At 33.6% G+C, this 19,608-nt stretch overlaps 1 protein-coding gene across 8 annotated transcripts; it reads right to left on the bottom strand.

Annotated features, from left to right (window-relative positions):
• Positions 1-14: 14 nt before the first annotated feature.
• LOC143221897 (eEF1A lysine and N-terminal methyltransferase homolog) lies at positions 15-18,352 on the bottom strand. Of its 8 annotated transcripts, none has more exons than XR_013011890.1 (5): positions 17,743-18,348; positions 17,542-17,667; positions 6,452-6,641; positions 6,282-6,352; positions 22-6,160 (listed from the first exon to the last, which is right to left on the bottom strand). XR_013011890.1 is itself a non-coding variant. In XM_076447547.1 (4 exons), exons 1-4 carry the CDS (start codon positions 17,810-17,812, stop codon positions 6,152-6,154), a joined length of 195 nt encoding a protein of 64 aa, XP_076303662.1. In that variant the 5' UTR covers positions 17,813-18,352; the 3' UTR covers positions 15-6,151. The 8 variants fall into 8 exon arrangements, 5 of the variants coding, with proteins under 5 accessions (XP_076303662.1, XP_076303661.1, XP_076303659.1 ...); XR_013011889.1 differs by lacking the exon at positions 6,452-6,641 and having other exon boundaries at positions 22-4,860; positions 5,210-6,160; positions 6,282-6,361; positions 17,743-18,346; XR_013011888.1 differs by lacking the exon at positions 6,452-6,641 and having other exon boundaries at positions 25-4,860; positions 4,947-6,160; positions 6,282-6,361; positions 17,743-18,346.
• Positions 18,353-19,608: the final 1,256 nt, after the last annotated feature.

Below are 19,608 nucleotides of genomic sequence, written 5' to 3'. Positions count from 1 at the left end.
ATATTTTCTGGTAGGTTTAATTCATTGAAAATAATGTATAACACACACACAAAAGTGACAATTCAAAATATATTTTTGAAACAAGTATAATAGCAAATATATAAATCTTGGTGTACTTTATAGTTGATGTACATGACAATTAACCCAGTATCTAAATAACAACAAATTATTTTACATTTCTAAGTTGGTTAGGATGCGATAACAAAAATAGGCAAATTTTAAGTAATTTTCAAATGGCTCTCCTATAAAATTTCTTTTTTTTTCACTTATGTCACTTTTCTTCGGAATGAACGATAGAATCGCTTTTGAAATAGACTTGAATTGTTGCTCCCGAAGTAGCGTTACGTGAATAGAGGAACTCTAAATGCTTTTAGGATCGATCGTAAATCTAACGAGCGGAGTTGAAATTTTCCGGAAGTTTAGTAGGTTTTATTTAACGGAAGACACCTGGGACGGAGTCAACATTAATAATTTCTTGTTCCATTCCCTTTGGCAGTCACGTGAAGCGACGAGCAGGTATAGCGAGTGCGGGCCTGTGGTGGCGTTTCTCTTATCTTTCGCGTACCGGTTACCGGTTAACGCAGTTCGCTGCGACAACGCGACACGGTGCGGTTATTACCAATGCCTTCACTATATAAATAACGAGTCGGTAAACAATACCGTTCTCCTCGAGCAACACGCAACATGCCATGTGCGCCGCGAGTCAGCGCGATTACTCTGCTCTAGAATCACACTCGGGATCACTGTTGCAAAAACCGTGCCTGCGCTTTCAACGTCCGGCTCTTTTATCGACGATTATTTACACTTTGCCCGATTGATAAAATCATTTTATTGAAAAGAAACCTGTGCAAGCGAACTCCAAGCAAGCCCCGAACTGCTCGAGTTCTGAGCCGCGGATCGAACGGGATATGAATCTTTTCGATACAGTCGGGGACAAAAAGATAGGATACCCTATATTAACCCTCTGCACTCCTTTGTCGAGTGTGACTCGTTAAAATCAAATAGAAGTTTCACAAATATAGATTACAACATTATTAGTAAACAAAATTGTTTAAAATAAGTAGCAGTAAGTAGGAAATTATTGGCAACAAAATTATATTGGCAGTAAAATAAGACGGAATGCAAAGGGTTAACTTGTCAATGTTTATCTAGTACATAGAGATAACATAAATAAAATTTCCTGAGGTCATTTCAAGCAACATTTCCTTTTGCAAAAATGTCCGCCTCGGTTAAACTTTCACTCAGGGGACCACAAATTTCCAACTTTTCTGAATGTAATATTATGAAATTCGAAGAAAAAAATGATAGAACTTTAAATTCTAGTGCGAGCAATCTGAGACATTTGTTTTATTTTTTTTTTGACGAGGTGGGAATCCTGATTTCGAATTTCCCGCCTCTCCTGGGGGAGGACGAAGATGCAGTCAGAGTTGTGCTAATTCAATTACGTAATTGAATTACATTGTATTTCAATTATAGAGTAATTCAAGTACGTCGTAACTTAATTACAAAATTCAAACCTTTCAATTAATTCAATTACTAAGTATTTTAATCAGATGTGTAATTGAAATACAATATAATTAAAATACAGTTCTCCAAATTATAGCACAAAACCTTGAAGATGTTTCAAAATCAAGCAACCTTAGGGACAAGATGTTTGAAAAAAGAGTATTCACAAAAACTAATTTAAAGCTGACTGATAATTAAAATGAACCTGTAATCAGTCAAAGTGATCCTATTATTGGTTAGTGGTAAGCTAAATTGTAATTTCTGGAAAATCTTTTTCGCAGATCATTTAGTAAAGCAATGCTTCTAATTGCTTGCAAAACATCAGGTCGCGTTTGGTACGATTATAAAAAAGTTATTCTGTTTTAAAGGGCGTACTTTTATGACTGACTCTAGTCATCAAGACCTAACAAGTTTCTCATTTCCATCGCTTCTGTACAAAATTATAGTACACAAGATATACTGCAATACTTGAAATTGAAGCTTATAGAAAAATGAATTTGACGGAATTGAAAGGAAGAATAATCTGATTCTAAGAGCTAGAGCTAGAGCTCTAAAAGATAGAGAGCAAAAGGATTGTTTCCTTTAAAAGCGTTTTGGTGGCAACTATAATATTGTTAAAACATGAAACCATCTGCAACGGAACGAAGACATAACTAGGTCGAAAAATAATATATTACCGCGGTAACATTAAAGAAATAAGAATGTAAATGGGTCGAACGGACAAAAATAATATACCGTCACCGTAGCATTAAAGAAATAACAATATGAATGGTTCAAACGAACCAGAGAAACGCAACAGTGTTAATATTCTTTCTTATAGCGCGATATAAAATGATATATATTTCCATAAAGGATCGCTCTCTCGCATTAATGCTGCTAAACGTAATAAACTTTTAAGTGTAACTGCATGTGTTTGCTTTTCAAGTTATCAGTAGGCAGCGGATCTTTATGCAAAATAAAACTTTTCTACACCCGTTGCATAAAACAGAAGCCATTTCGGAATTTCTGTCTTTCCTTAATCATTTTAGCGAATCGAAAGTAATACATCGATACTGCGAAATTCTTTCTATCTTTCTACCGTTTCTAATTGCAGCTACTCATTTTTCTCATAAATGCATAAAAGTCAAGTTATTATTTGTTATTATTTTGAACAAAAATCATATACAGCTGTCGTCAATACGGCTATTTCGTCACTTATATAAAAAGACTACATAAGAATCACATTAGTCAACATTGAAATAATATGTATAATAGCAGGCATAGAAAAATCTATTTTCGTGGATTCTGACGCATAAAACTACATAACATAAAAATCACATTGATCAACATTGAAATAAATTAATAGCAGCTATAGAAAAATCTGTTTTCGTGGTTTATAACGCACGGAAGGAACACACATAAAAGCTGCACGATACTGAAAACACGCGAAACGTTATAAAGTGCCCTGATACGTACCATGAAGAATTCGAAAAAAAAGTGTCAGTTGCACTAATGTATAGAACAACGGTATGGTGTAAAGTAACGAAGTTAGTTATCTTATCGAAGTTGCCACTTGCACATAGAAGAAAAGTAGGGAAGTAGAAGGTCGAGTAATCGCGAAAGTATGAGCGAGATATTCAAACAAAATTTTACGCCATAAATCAAGTGGTACCGATTGAAATTAGGATAATGTTATTCTCAGACACTGCCTTTCCACTACAGTGACTCCCACTAATATATTCGGACACTCTTAAAAAGACGATAACTTTTTCAATACTGCACCATATGATTTAAAACGTTTGAGAATTTAGTAACAATTAGTTAGCTACACAACGTTAAACAAATTCTTGAATAAAATTGCAAGTTGTCGGGATTGCAGAAAAATATTAAAAGTTATATTCATAGATCTGTATCAGTTAAACATACTCTGAAAGTTTCATAAAAAAACGCTTAAGGATGATAAGAATTGCAGTTCTTCACGACTTTCGGTCTCTAACTGCAATAAATCTAAGGATTCTTACATCTTTCGCAGATCTACGAAACGTATTTTTTAAATTTTCAATATAGGCCCACATAAAAAATTGTAAAATGCAACTTTTAGTATTTTCTCTACAGTTCCGACCAATTGCAATCTTTGAAAAGATTTCTTTTTACATCTTGCAGTAAACTAATTTCTCTAACAGCTCTAACTTCTCAAGAAAGTTCAAATCGTATACTCCAATATTTAAAAAGTTATCGTTTCTTTAGAACGTCGAAATATTAATGGCAGTCACTGTATTTCGAAATAGTAATAGAAGAAAGACAAATTTCAATGAATTTCTATACAATTGCATTCTACTCGTTCTGGTAGCCATATTTGATTTGTTATTCAAGCTCTCACTAAACTTTCTCACATATTTTCATGGTAAATTCCCTCAAAACATTGACATACTAATTTTCGGTATTAATTCGAAGCAGTTGTTTATTTACTCTAAAGCGATTTAATTTAGTTCTGTAGGTGTGCAAAATTCTAATGCAAAAATTTCGAAAAATTGGTGAAAGAGAAACGGCCTTGAAAACCAGAGTACCCCTCTGAAATCACAAATAAGATCTGTTAGTTTATACTAAAAAACTGAATATTTATAATAAAAAAAATACATATTAAATTTTGTATATTTCTAATAGGAAACCCTAAGCGTCTTGTTCTGAATCACCTTCGAACTGAATGGTTTAATTGAAACGTTCCATTTTTAGCTGTGCAAAGCCTTCGAGCGAGGCAGGTGAGGTACAGGGAAAAAGAAGAGTTGAACAGGATCGGCGTAATAGATTATCGACGATTATCCTTCGCCGTAGGGACAAATTACCAACGGAGGACGCCTTCTTTCAAAAAATAAGCGATGAAAGCGCGATAGAAAAAAAAGATAAATTGCCGAAGATATCATCTTGCTCTTTTATTTTAGCCGACGAAGGTCCCTTGATTCTTGCACGGACGTGTTACTTTCTCGATATAACAAACACTGTCTTGCATGCCACGCGATTAGCATAACAATGATACATTTCCAAAGAAATCTTGAATTTTATAGTGTCCCGAAAGTAGAAGTTAAGATCTCGCAAAAATATGGAAATGACAGAAAATTATACATAGCACAATCATTTAGCACTTTTTCCACTTCATTGTTTCGCATAAACAAGGGTATGCATTTTTTGGTAGAACTTTTATTGCAACACGAATATAATTTACATCGAAAACACTGTCGACAACACTCGTTTCGTATATCCACGGCTGTTTTTATATTTATTCATTTCTGAGACGTTCGAGTGGTTCACTTCAAATGGGGGACATCCTGTATACCGGGTGATTCACGAGAAACAGAACTCCTGAATAGCTTCGTTACGCTTGAAGATAAAAGAAAATATTTAGAAGTTATCATTGCTTTATCATAAATTTTCTAGTTCAAGGAGATTTGAAGGTCATAGTGTACCACGTCATTGATCTCGTCTTGACATCAGCTACAGCTGTTTTTCGGATGGAGCAAGTCTGTGATATTCATTGAGGAGTATTCGTACAACAAGACGAATCAACAGACCATAAGAACAACACAAAATCTGTTTGTTTGTCACATTAAATTTTGATTGTAACAATTAATTTTACGAATAAAAAATTTATGAAATAATTGATTGTCTACCATTTGAAAGTTATACTATTTCATAATAACTATTACAAATTTCCTTCATCAATATGTACCTGTTATAAGCGATCGAAATTAATTTCTCTCATTGATAACTGTTATGAGTGATCGAAATAAATTTATCTCATCGGATAACTGTTATGAGTAGACTGCTGATCTTTACGCAGAATAGAAAATGTTCGCATTGATTGCGGGACACAGGAGCCAAATAAAAATTGTATTCTTCTTTTAATTATCCTATTTTGCTGAAACTAATACATTGATATCCTTAAATATTTTTAACATGTCCACTGCTTGAAATTGTACGTACCCACTCTTTTCATAAATGCATAAATCTGCTGCACTGGAAATCTATCGAAAGGGGCTACAACGACGCGAAAGTTTCGACGAAAGAAAGGCGATAGAGATTGGTTTCTTATTAGGAAGCGTTACTATTAAAACTGTGCACGTGGTGGAGAGACGCTAAGAAATCGGTAGATCGTCGGCATCGTTGGGAACTGTACAGTAGTATAATTTCTGGAAACAGTTTTTACAACGCGCCGTTGATAACGAATATTTCGGTACAGACAGATGCCGCTCTGGTTTCCACGTCTCTGACTTTATAACCTATAATTATAGGTGCAATAAATCCTCCTTGTAACGCAGTCGTTTGGAAACACAGCTTTTCCTTCGCGTTGTTAATCTCGCCTTGCCTCTGTGTTTGGCTTATTGTGCTTTTACGCTTCTGTGCTTTTACGCACTTCGGTTAGGTCAGCTTATCATGCGTCCGCAAATTACAATCGACTATACAGGGTGGTTCACCAGATATTACCACCTCGATTTTCGTCATTATTTATTATTCGTAGCGAAGAATCTTCGTATAAGGTTGAATGGTTTCGAGAGATGCATACTTTGGTGTTGCGAGTTTTCTTGTAGGTGGACGCGTAGGAAAGATATCAAGGTCATCGGTATTTTTTTAATGGGAGCGTATGTTTTTTCCTGAACCAATCGATGATGCTTCAGATTCTCTACAAAAAAGTATTAAACATATTAATATCGAAAAACCGAAGAAATTAGTTAAGGAGATATTTTATTGTTAGTGTTGTTACGAAATCACATCTGTCTTGATAATGTTACGAATTCAAATACCTTATGGTCATTTTTATATGATCTGTCATTGCATATTCGACAAACAATGTGGCTCCAACAGGATGGTTTCCCTGCACATTATGAAAGAATAACAAGAAATTAGTTAAATCAAATATTTCCGAATCGTTGGATAAAACGAGGTGGTCCCATTCATTTTCCGGCAAAATCACCTGATTTAACACCCCTCGACTTTTTCTTAGGGGATTACTTGAAAAATAAAGTATACACCGAGGTTCCGACTACAATAGCTGATATGAAAGATCGCATCATCACTGAATGCATGAAGAGATATCGTGAACACGCATAGAAGAGATATCAAGGTCATCAGTATTTTTTTAAATAAGATCGTATGTTTTTTTCCTGCACCAATCAAACAAAAAAGATATTTTATTTTTAGTGTTGTTATGAAATCACGACTCACTTAATAATGTTGTAATGATTTTATTCACGAGAAAGGTTCAATGGTGTTTTAAGTGAACCAGCCTGTATAAGTGCGATTTAATTTTTCTGTCTCGTCACGAATCCTGACTTTTATTTAAAACGTACTTCACAAGACAGTTCCTTGATCGGTACTAATTTCAGCAATTCTTTCTACTAATTATCTTGAAAACAACTAAACGCATATGCAGGGTGTCTCAAAAATGTTGTTCTTCCTTAATAGAGGTGATTCTTGAGGTAATTTGAAGTAACTTGTTTTTGTTCCAACATTATCAATTCATTATTCAATTCCAACATTATCGTAAAAGAAAAAGTTACTTCAAATCACCCCAGGAATCACCCCTTTGAAGTACGAGATTTTGGAACACTCCATACATCGTTTATCTAACAATAAGCAAAGCAAAAGCACTTCAGAAGACATCTAAAAATAACTAAATACATATGTATATATTGTTTATCTCGGTAAAAACTAAAAATAATGCACATTTAAAGTGGCAATTATAAATGTCGAGTCACGCTCGACGAAAACGCAATACCGTCTTTAAATCTCGATAAAAAAAACGAAACGTGAAAAAATGAATTACCAGAATACATAAGTACATAGTTGTAGAACATTTGAAAGATAAGTAAATGTTTAGTTAGCTAAGAGACTCGTTCTGCGTGTTATTAAAAAATGTAGCTAGATGTTTTGACTTTCATCGAAAGCGAAAGTATACAGTGCCATACGCCTAATTGGAATCTAGAAGCCAACAAAGCACAATGTCGCCGTGTAATTTCGAAAACACTGCCGCAACTACAGATTATTTCCGTTTGAATCGATTCGAGAAAATGATATGTGTAGGGAGAGCGTTATTAGTTGGCAGAAACACAGCGATGAAAGAAGTCAGCTTATAGTTTATTTAGCCGTCCCTCGGGGACAATTCTCTCCTGGCATTTATCGAGCATTTCTTGCGACATATAAAACAGGCGATTAAAACAATTCTTAGGAACGGAATTCCCTCATGGGGAAGCAGATAAATGTTTTCGCCAGAGTCTCCACGGGAACCCACGTGTTCCGTGTAAAATTTTTATTTTAATCGTCTGTTTGCAGATCATTTTAGTCGTAAGTCACTCTCGTCGCATTCGGTATTTATTACAAGAGGCAGACAAGCACGCGTAACACGGCTAACAAACAATACGTTCAGCTAAACACGATAAACCGTGCCAGTTTGCTGTAATAAAATGTCACAAGATATTCCAACCCCTATTATCAACACCTATGAAATGTTGCAGTACAATTTATACTATTATGTTAGAATCATATGTTGTCACTATACAGCGGATTTTATGCATTTATGACAAAAATGAATAGGTGTAATTTCAGACAGTAAGAATATTAGAAGAATTTAAAAATGCTGTTATATTATTTTCAACCTATTAAACATATTAAGAAAGAAATTTAATTTCCATTTCACTCCAGTTTGTTGCAAATCAGGTAGAAAAATTTTAATTTTCCATAAAGATCCGCTGTCTATTTACAACTAAAAATTCCCCGTAGCTGAGTCTACTCAAAACCATCGCTCGGTTGAATGCTATTATAGTGATTCGATATAATCATGGACTTGGCTATGGAAGCTGTTAAACTAGCAATGTTGAGTGCTATTAGGCTCTAATTTACTATAATCATTATTTTACATTAAACTAGCTTATCTATTTACCTAATGGCCTATTTTCACCTATTTCATTACGCACTATGGTTCATTACAAATTAGTAAACACTTTGAAAGCTGATAACTTCTTTAAAATTGGATCAAACGACCTGAGTTTTTTTGAGATGTTGGAAGGATTTCTAAGTAATGTATAGAAAGAAATAATTAAAAATTGGCCGACACTGCAAAGAAAAAAAAGTAAATTTTTTAACTATTAATTATTTAACGGTTAATAGTTAATTTTAAAAGGTTCTCTACTTTTTTATCTGTGGCTATAACGAAAATTTAAAATATATGCCTTTTGTACATCTAATTGTAAATAAGTTATACCATTTCCATTTTTGAATTCTCATCTGATATAAAAAAATACGTAGCATTCCATCTAAAAAATTGGAGGTCACCTTCATTTCAAACAAAATAATGCAGATAAAACACAACTACAGACACCATTACATTGCTTGCGAAAAACATTTATTGTTTCCTCTTTCGTTTTCTCAATTCCGAGGAAAACACCTGGCAATAACGCTAGTAATAATGCAAACTCCCTGTATAGTCGCAGAAAATTTGATGAATGAATAAAGTTTACGGGAATCATTGCATTTTTAATGTACACTTTAAAGGACCACTTAACAGTTAAAAGAGAATATGCTTCTCTGTCCACTATAACCTACATATTCGAAAATTAATACCTGAAATCTATGCATCAGTGCATTGACAGTTAGTTGAACTCGTACCGCATATTCGAAAAGAGCGGAAAGACCTAATAGGATGTAAAAAATCCGATACGCTTTGCAAATTTTATGACCCGGCATACCGTGAAGTCATGAATTATCTTGTCGTAATTGGTTTCTTGTGCAAGAACGGAATATTAGTTTATCGACCATCCGCCTACTTAAGCCACCCTTATCGATTAGTTTAATATCTGACGCCCGATGCACACATCAACCGATTAATTAGAATTCACCCATGCTATAATGCCCAGTAAACGGAACACTTTCTATTTTAGAAACAAGCTCGTCAGTTCTGCCATTTCAATGCGATTCGTCATCGGGAACATCTGCATTTCATGTTACAGAAATAATAATAATGTAGCGTACGATGCAACAGCATACGATTTGCAATTTCGATTCCGTGGCACTGTTGTTTGTGCTTCGGATTACTTTGGTTTCAGAACACGCTGCCGGTTTTTATTGAAATTTTCATTAACAAACTTTCATTTATTCACGAAAAACACGCCACGCTCAGCGGGACCTGTCGCCCATCCGAGGTGTTCACATTACGCTCGAAATTCCTCGAAATTCCGAAGTCTAATCAACATCTATTGTACTTTATATGCACACACACTACCGTAACATGGTTCGGTCCTTAAAGAGTCAATTCTGGAAGAACCTTCGTGTTTTCTTTGTGTAGGTATACGTATAGAAGCTATTCAATAGAAATCATTTCCATCTTCGTTCGAAGATCGTATCTGAAATCTACGTATACGGTAATTCTTAGACCTTTCAGCTTTTATCATGATAATTATATCCTCACCGGTGCAAGATCAGTTCTAGTTCATTAATTCCGGGGACAACTTGTTGCATTTGAATCGTTCTAAATTTTCACAAACAAAGCAATGAAAATATTGGACGAATATCGAAAACTTGTAAACGTGTACAGGCACGTGATATTAACACATTTTATTCAAGATTTCTATTAGCTAGTTAGTTCTTCAGCTCTATCAATATTCTGTTCAGTTTAATTCCTTAGCGTTATGTCATTTGAAAATATACTAAACTTTTAAATCATGTTGTACTAAGTTTGGAATCATTGTTTTTTTTTAATGTAACTAATAAATATCTAACTAAATAAAGAATAAAATCGAGTAGATTAAGTTATTTATTTTGACATATTTTAATGATGACTGCAATATTTATTTTTCTGTTCTAAATATGTTACGTACTTCTTCTATTAAATAGTTCACAATAATGAATTTAATATCAGCTCAATAATAGTTTAATAAACAAGTTAAACTGCTGGTAAAACTGATGAGATCAATGTTCCTCGAATGTTATTGTTCTCAACGAAATTTATTTGATGAAACTGAATATAGTGCATAGGTATATGATAATAAAATGTTTCACGGTACGAGTTTAAACTATTGTACCCATTGAAAGGCCGCGTTTAAAATATTCATGTTACGTTACACGCTTCAGTAGAAACATGCTTCCTAAGGGATCCTCTGTTGCATAAAACACCACTCGTGCTCTAATAATGCAACGAGGCACATTTTATTCTCTCGGGAGCAAAATTAATCGTCTAACCGAGCGAGACACGTTTTCGTGTCGCCAGTTTCCATAAATTCCTGTTGGTCAATGAATCTCGAGGGAGGCAATTACGATAAAAAATGCATATTTCTCTTTCCGCGTCTCTGTTCATAATACAAGAAAAATATAAATAATAGGAGGATTATGAAAATTCAAATTCACTGTATATTGTTATGTAGCACATCTATGTACATATTCTTCGGTATAAATTCCATAGTTAGAGCTTTGTAACTCTGTATCGAGAGTTCTACTTAAATTTAAAGGGGTAGACTGATTTTTCCAGGATTGCAAGGGTGCGAGATGCACCTTCTCATTTCTTAATAATACAAAAATGGGGTTTTTCAGTAGTCAAAAGTGCTGGATAAAAGATTAATCTAGGTCGGGATCACCCTCAAAAGTCCTATTTTTACCACGCTTAAATCTTGTAATCGAATTTTAAACCACTTTCCGATGAGCTAGAGACTTGAAACTGTAAACATAGCTCAGACCTGAATGACAATACAATATTAAAAAACAGATTTTTTTTAAAAACTGTGCGTCTAGGAGAAAAAACAAATTTTTACATTAACCGTCACACCTCGGCGCGCGAAGCTCGGTAGTACGTCATCGCGTTCAGCGATCCCCACTCCGCGCGCCAGCACTCCCTACTCCACTACGTGTTCCCACTCCGACTCATCCCCACTCCGCTGGCCCACTTCGCACCGAAGGGGCTCAGTGTGGACAGTGTGGTGTGGTGTTCCGTTCATTCAGTTCCATTTTGGACAATTTCGGACTCCATCAAGAGACGTCATCTCTTTCTATCTATATATCTTACTATTTCATACCAGTATTATCATACTAGTCAATTTTTCCTCTTCTCCTTTACTCCTTCCACTATCCCCTTCCAGCACCATGAGCATACTCCAACATCCCCCACCAGAGATATACTCTCTGCCCCCACTAACATAAAACCGCAGACGGTTATCAGAGAGGGACTAGACTGTATTCCCCTCGATTTCCTCGATCTGGCGACACTACGTCATCGACTCTCGGAGCACCAGTTATCCAGGCCTGATGTGAATGATTGTGATTGAATCGATTACTTCTGAAATTCCACAACCCACAAATAGGCCATTAACAAAGCTTATGATATTGTTAGTCCAACAATGTCCCGGATTATATAATCCACAGAATTTCACTTTTCGAAAGGACCTCAATTAGGATTAAAAAAGGGATTTCTCGCTAGTTTTGACATTGATTGTATGGCGCGTTTTCCAGTCTCGAAACTGTCAGGCACAAATTCGGACAACAAATGACTACGAAATATAACGAATCGTTCAGAAATCCACACAATACGGGTGGAAATCAAAAGGCAGTTCTCTCTTTTGTCGTGCTAATAACGCGGACATGACGCCGCGCCCTTGTTTGCATTTCCTCGGAGGACAACGTGAAACTAAGAATCGGCCAATATTCCGCGAAACAATTTTCTATATCTTTATATCTCATAAGTAGACCGCGGGTCTTTATGCAAAATAAAAATTGTTCAAATCAATCGTAAGAAGCAGAAGTTCAATAAAAATGCATTTCCTCTTCTAATGCTTTTAATAAGTCGAGAATAATATAGCAATCGTAAAATGAATGCTTCATAAGAACAATGTTCCATCCTTCCGGATATTAAAATCGATTCAAGAGTAATTCGAACCGTGTAAAAAACAAAATAATATTTGTCATGTTGGTGTTAGCGTGCATTTCTTCAATTCTAGCCCTCCCCCTCTCTTATTTCTAAGATCGTATTTTATGTTAAGAATAATTGCAATTTTTGAAAAAATTTCTTTTCATATCATGTAGTAAACTAACTGCTCTAACTTCTCGAAAAAGTTCAAATCGTATACGGTCCAATATTAAAAAAGTTATCGTCTTTTTAAGAGTGTCCGAATATTAGTGAGAGAGTCTTTGTATATTACTCCTTATACATTATATGAGGTATTGTCATTTGGCAAATATTCCCAACAAAAAAAGGAAACGAAAGAAAAATACGAACACTGTTGTACGTAAACGTAAGCTTAGAATAACGTCTGTTGGTCGAGCAAGATAAAAACAGCAGGTGGCACTGCTTTCGGGAACGCGAAAAAAAATGTGTAACGATGAACTTTCACCGGATAATGAGACGTTAATGTAACAAATGACACACCGAGTTTAAACTTTGGCTTAACGAGAAAAAATGTCGATCGAGCTGGGCATTCATCTTAGAATGATCATTTAATAATTAAGAGCGTACGGGACTTTCGCTGATGCGTATGTATACGCACATGTGCAATGTACATTATACATGTATGTATCCGAGAGAAAACGCGAATTTAACTAAAACAACTTACTGCGATTCCCTCCGGAACGAATTAACCTGTGTAATTTGTAAGCTGGCAATCTTGTAACCATTTCTTAAACCAAATATTTAATTTACTTGTCTGTTAAATTAATGAGTTTTGCACTGTGAGACTAATTACGTGACAAATGAAACGTGCATACACTTTTTAAGTCTTCAATTTCTTCTGTTCCCAGCGAAGTTCAACTTCCGACTAGAATTTGCGAAGTTTTAATGATTAGACTACAGATCCTTATGCAAAAAATAACAATTGTCTGCATCAATTGCAAAAAACAGAAGACATGTTAAAATCTCTAGTTTTTTAATAGAATTTCCTTAAAATGTGTTGATGGACGTGCACTAATATAGCCAATGGCACAAATCAAAGCTACTCTCTGATGCCAGGAGAAAAATAACAACGTATCTTGCAATTATGTAGACCGACCCCTGAAAAATGTTACCATAATCTTAGAAACGCAAATTAACTGCAATGATCTCGCACCGAGGAAATATTACGGGTGCGTAAGTGTATTCCATGAAAATTTCCTCGTAAAGTAACCAGGTTCTTGGTAGAACATTTACTTTAAGTGTTTCTCGCGGCAACGTATGGGGATTGATTTACTAGTGAGAAATTCCGCCTCCCAAAATAGTCTCGCATTGTTCAGTTAACTGTCGAACAGACAGTAATTAGTGCCACTCATATTAAAACAATCATTACCCTAGATATATTTAAAGAATAAGAAAAGATTCTGAATTCTTTAACGTACCGTTACGATTCCGAATTTAACGATTCCGAATCTGTCCTTAATTTTTCTCCTAGACGTACAGTTTTTGAGAAAATTGAGTTTTAAAAAAAGACATATTTTTCAACTTTGAACAAATATTGTAATGTTATTATAAAAGATATTGAATTGTTCTTTACAGCAAAAGATTCTGTAGACTTTCCCGAATACAGTGATATCCAATATTAATACATTATGATTGTTTAAACATGTTTAAACCATAATTAAAGACGAAGAGACACCACTTTTGCACCAATTTTTGCGGATATTTTTGAATTTATCTAAAATTTTACGCTAAACCCTTATTTTTTTAGATAAATTCAAAAATATCCGCAAAAATTGGTGCAAAAGTGGTGTCTCTCCGTCGTTAATGATTGTTTAAACATGTTTAAACATGCTGTAAAGAACAATTCCATATCTTTTATAATAACATCACAATATTTGTTCAAAGTTGAACAATATGTCTTTTTTAAAACTCAATTTTCTCAAAAACTGTACGTCTAGGAGAAAAATTAAGGACAGATTTGGAATCAGTACGAAAAACTCTATAAGAATCGTATAGTGGGAATCGAAATACTTTTTGGCTGTTGGACAGTGTAATCAAAAGAATTATAAATATTATCACTCAATTTGTATTTAATTGTTACGACTAGTAATTTAATAGCAACATTTCATGCATGACAAATTTTCACTTCGTTCAATGCCTATAGTCTCGAGAATAACTATAGTGACTATTATTAATACTTAATTTTCGTAAATAAATCTTAATGGGAACAACATTTTATATGAATATATATTCAAGTCGTGTTACAACGATTGAATATAAAAACGTTATCCATTGTTGTCCATTGAAAAATTCGCGCATAAAACGTTGCGGGCCAATTCCTTAGATGTTCTGAGAAGGCGGTAGATTAGACAAAGGTAAAAAACAGAGCGAATTGTAAAAGGCATCGTCGTCACTATTAGGAAGCACAATCACCGACTAACAATAAGTACTTCGAATGCAGGAACTCGGAAGGTAACGGAGGCGCATAAACCTCGGTTATAGCATGAAATAAGCTCAAGTATAATCCTGGTATGGTCAAGACTCTGAAACCCACGAATTTCACAAGAAGATACTAGTGGTAATTACAAAAGTCGTTGGATTCCTCGAAGAAAACGTACCGAAACGGGAGTATGTAATAAACCGGGGCATTGATTTACAATTCCGTTCTCCCCTCCCAGAATTCTACGAACTTCTTCGTAAGTTGATTCTCAACTCCGCTACATCCAGCAAATAAAACCACGTTCTGCCACGTTACTTCAAATCCGGGTGAAATTTTTTAAGTTGAATCTACAGTGAACCACGAAACAGTATAACTTCTATTTAATCTGACCAAACGCAACCTGACTTTTTTTGAGCAATTAGACTGAGCAAATAGATTTTGAAAAAAATTGCAATTGCTAAGAATTACATGAGAAAGTAAAAGAGGCGCCATTTATAACTTTTTTATTAGGGCCCATAATGAAAATTTAAAATATACATTTCGTAGATGTATGTTAGTTATTTTCAAAGCAGAATCAGTTTTCTAAAATTGCACCAAATGATTTAAGCCCTTTTGAGAAGTTCGAAAGAGTTATTTTTTAATTTTGGAAAAATTGCAGTTAGTCAAAATACCGAAGAAAATACTAAAGGTCATTTTTTACAACCTTTTTTTACCAAAGTATATGTACAGAAAATTTTTAAAATACATTTTACAGATTTGTTTCATTGAAATCGGTTAATAAAATTAAAGTACATGTGCCTTATTTGTTATATACAGAGTAGAATAGTTCGCAAAAATTAATTGAGCAGTCGTTTTTTTTTATTAGATTAACCGATATATATGTATAAAGACTGCATACATTGTACTATTATATAATTTCTGTTACTTTAAATACTAGTAAAGTCTTACAGTGATATCATTTTACTCTTGTCGTTTAATGTACATAAAATTACAAATAGAAGAAACAAAATAGTAAATCGTTAGAAGTATTGGACAATCTGAATTTTCTTGAACACAAAGGAAACTTTGTTTTGCATTTTCGACCTATTTTTTTGTAAGTAGAAACGAACAAGTACAAGTTTCACAACTTGTTAAGTGATGCCCAGAATTTTAATTTGTCTTTGCTAACATAAAGAATTAATTGTTTTAAACGACCTTAAACATTTTCGTATATTCGTTTAAAATTCATTCAACAATAAACCATGCTCTTGTCTCCTGAGTAAGAATAACTTGAATAGACAAATGTCCACAACAAATCTTTTAATTAAGAATTTACAAATAAAATTTACATATAAGGCGACAAATCCAACATATCTGCATTACAAACTAATTCTCTCTTAGACATTGCGCCAATTTTAACTATAGTAAATTTTATCAAATTGATTTTCCATTTACTTAAAATACATGTTATACTATACATCTGAACACAGATATCAGACACATTCTTAGCCTTTTTTCTTCGTATTCTGATATTAACTGACTAGATTCAATATAAAAACACCATCGCTCGTTATACATTCTGACACTGATTTTATAAATGGCATTCTAAAAATTATTTGGGTGGACAACTCATGCCAACTGTAGTATATTTGCTATCCACATAAAAAAGTACAGCTTTAAATTTCTTTTCAGCTGTCGAGGTTTCTTTAATAAACTGAATTCCATCAGCGATTTCAACTTTCATTCTAGCGTCAAGGGTAAGCCCAAAATAGTTGGTTGCAACTTTCAGCATTGCTTCATCAATTTGGACAGCAATAATTTTAAACTGCAAAAATTAAAAATGTTTTACTATCTTACAACAGATTTACAGCAGACTTCATGCATTTATGACAAAAATGAGTAGGTGTAATACTTAGACATACTGTATAGTTAAAAATATAGTTAAAATATAGTTAAAAATACTGTCATGTTATTTTCAGCCTATTAATCTATCTATTAGCCTATGTCACTCAAGTTTGTTGTAATTCAAGTAAAACATTTTTATATTGTATAATGATCCGCTGTCTAATAATTATGATATCTTATGCTAGGTGTTCACGCTACTACTAGCCAGCGTTTGTTAGTTAAACAAAGCATTAATGTCATGCATTTGTTTAATAACAATATGCAATATGTCAACATTAGTAATATTCCTGTGACTAAACACAAATGTATTTCAATATCAATCTCTTTATAGACAAATATAGTATTATGAAAAAATTAGTTTTAGACATTTGAAAAACATATAAAATTTAATAATTGATCAATATTGCTCTGAATAATACATATACTTGACAATATACAGTAGAAACTCCTGTATCTATACCCCCATTATCCGAATACCCTAATATATGGACATTCTATTATCCATAATGTGGATTCCACAGATGCTAGTACCAGTAGGAAAAGCAAAAATAAAAGTGTAGATGATGCTGTCTTCCAACGGTTTCGTAAACAAAGAGACAAAGGCATACCGATATCTGGATAAAAAATTTATGTGACTTAGCAACTAAAAATATATGGGACCCTTAGATGTTGGAAGAAACTCAATTTTGTTCATTTCTACTTGAATAAATGATGTTTAATGCAAAAGAAAGCAATTGTTCTATTATCTGAAAATTCCACTATCCGGCCACTTTTGTCGCCCTATTAGTTCGGATACGGTAGTCTCTACTGTACTTTCATTAAACATTAATTTTACCTGTAACCAGCATCGTACAAGCTACACATACTAAACGTTGAATTAATGCAACCAACAATTAAAACATTGTCCATTATTTTTATGAACTTTAAGAGTATACAGCATAATTCTGGATATTCTCCATACCTGAATACAAGCACAAATACCATAATTTTAATAAATTACATCTATAAGTTACTTATAAATACAAATAATACGTACCATTCAAAACTCTTTTTACCAAATTTTTTGAAAAATGTGTCCCAGCAGTCGTCTTGACTGAATTCTTCATGAGTTTTTGGTAACAGGTTCATGTTTTCTGTTTTTTTTAAATATAATTCTAATAACATATATAAATATGTTTGTTTGAAATCGCTTGTTGTCTTTATGTTTACGAAACTTAGGTTAAAAATATAGGTTAAATTTTAGAAATAAGAAATGTTTCTATATGTAACGCTATTAGAATTTCTACAACACACAAATATATAATACTAAATACAACAGTACTTTTTACTATCTTAATTTATTGCAAATCAGTAATATGTATCACATTCTGTTTTAGTGTATAAACAATAAACACTCAATGTCCTAAATATGTTGTCATTTACTTGTTCTGTCATAAAAAAATGAAATGAAAATTCGAGAGCAAAGAAGAATCACGGGTTCATATTATCAGCAGAGAGGATACTTATCAGTTCGTTTCGAAACTATTTATGTGCTTATAAGTAATATACAATATTTATTTAGTTTGAATTGAACGTTCTCCCTCCCTTATATATTTAGTGTCGCTGTGTCGCACTCTCTCCAGTGTTGGGATATTGCACGGTTTTTTCGCGCATGCGCGACCAAATACAAGAACGTATTGGAACGTATGTATGTATTGCGTCCTAAGTTTGTGGGAAATGTAGTCGGGAACTATTGGGAACTATTACCGGTAGGAAAGTACCGGAAGAGTTCAGAAGTTTATATGTTACATATTATATGTACATACACATTAAGTTTTAATATAACATACGCATGTTAAACATCCATATTTGAAAATCGAAAAACAAAATTTTACGAAATTATGCGGGGTGACCAAGGTACCCCATTTTAGCCTCACTTTGTACTTTACTGATGTTAAAATCGTCGCGCATGCGCGAAAAAACCGTGCAATATCCCAAAATCCCAACACTGTATCCTGCTGTACTGCTAAATATATAATATAATACTGATTATTACTGCTGTATCCAGTATCCTCCGAATTGTATGACGTTATTGAGAAAAAATTATGAATTTGATTCAATTGATCGCATATTTGCGAAATTTTTGTTATATTCTTGATATACACCAATAATATACTCCAGCACACGATGCATTATACCCGTCCCCACATTTCATAATAAATAATCAATCACACAATTATATAAATATACGATTTTACTCTTAGAACGGGAATATAGGGTGTCCCGGGTATTTCCGGCCAAACATATAATACGGGAGCGTATTCTAGAAGAGGAAATAAGAAAAAAATGTTATTTGAAGTTCGATTAGGAACGCTTCGTTACAAAGTTATAAACAAATGAAGTTGAATTTGGTAACGGCGGATTTTACTTCACAGAGTATGAAAATTCGAACATGCTTATCTTATTTGTCGATAGTTATCATATGTTTACTATCTTGGAGTGATTCAGCAGTGTCATTTTTACTACAACACCTGTTAGAATCTGTTAGATTAAAAATCGTGAGGAAATGCAAAGAGTCGTGTTATGATCAATTTATATTAGATTTATATTCGATATATTAAATTAAAAGCTAATGAATTATATAGAATATTTTTATATTACAACATTTAATGAAATGAACCCCTCGGATTTTATAAATTCAATTTCAATTATTCTTAGTGTTTACGCATACCGTAGACACACACACAACCGATTGGGAAGTATATTATAATTCTGCACGCAAAAGTGAATCGAAAAGAAAGAAAGAAATTTTTTTGTTTGACGCTTCGTTTTCGAGAAAAACAAAGTTTTCCAATCGATTGTACATGATATGCGGGACACCCTGTATATGTATATATGTCACCAATTTTATTCCCAAAATTCC

Source organism: Lasioglossum baleicum, chromosome 3 (genome assembly GCF_051020765.1).
Source record: "Lasioglossum baleicum chromosome 3, iyLasBale1, whole genome shotgun sequence".
Lineage (NCBI taxonomy): Eukaryota > Metazoa > Arthropoda > Insecta > Hymenoptera > Halictidae > Lasioglossum > Lasioglossum baleicum.
This window is presented reverse-complemented; position numbering and strand designations above follow the sequence as displayed.

Bases quoted from the DNA above. Each gene is read 5' to 3' on its own strand.
- LOC143221897 (XM_076447543.1), bottom strand. From the start codon at position 17,870: ATGTTATTAGAATTATATTTAAAAAAAACAGAAAACATGAACCTGTTA. The intron at 17,668-17,742 runs GTACGTATTATT...GCTTGTATTCAG, and splicing joins GGTAAAAAGAGTTTTGAATG to GTATGGAGAATATCCAGAAT. The intron at 6,362-17,541 runs GTAAAATTAATG...TTATTCTTTCAT, and splicing joins TTGTACGATGCTGGTTACAG to AATGTGCAGGGAAACCATCC.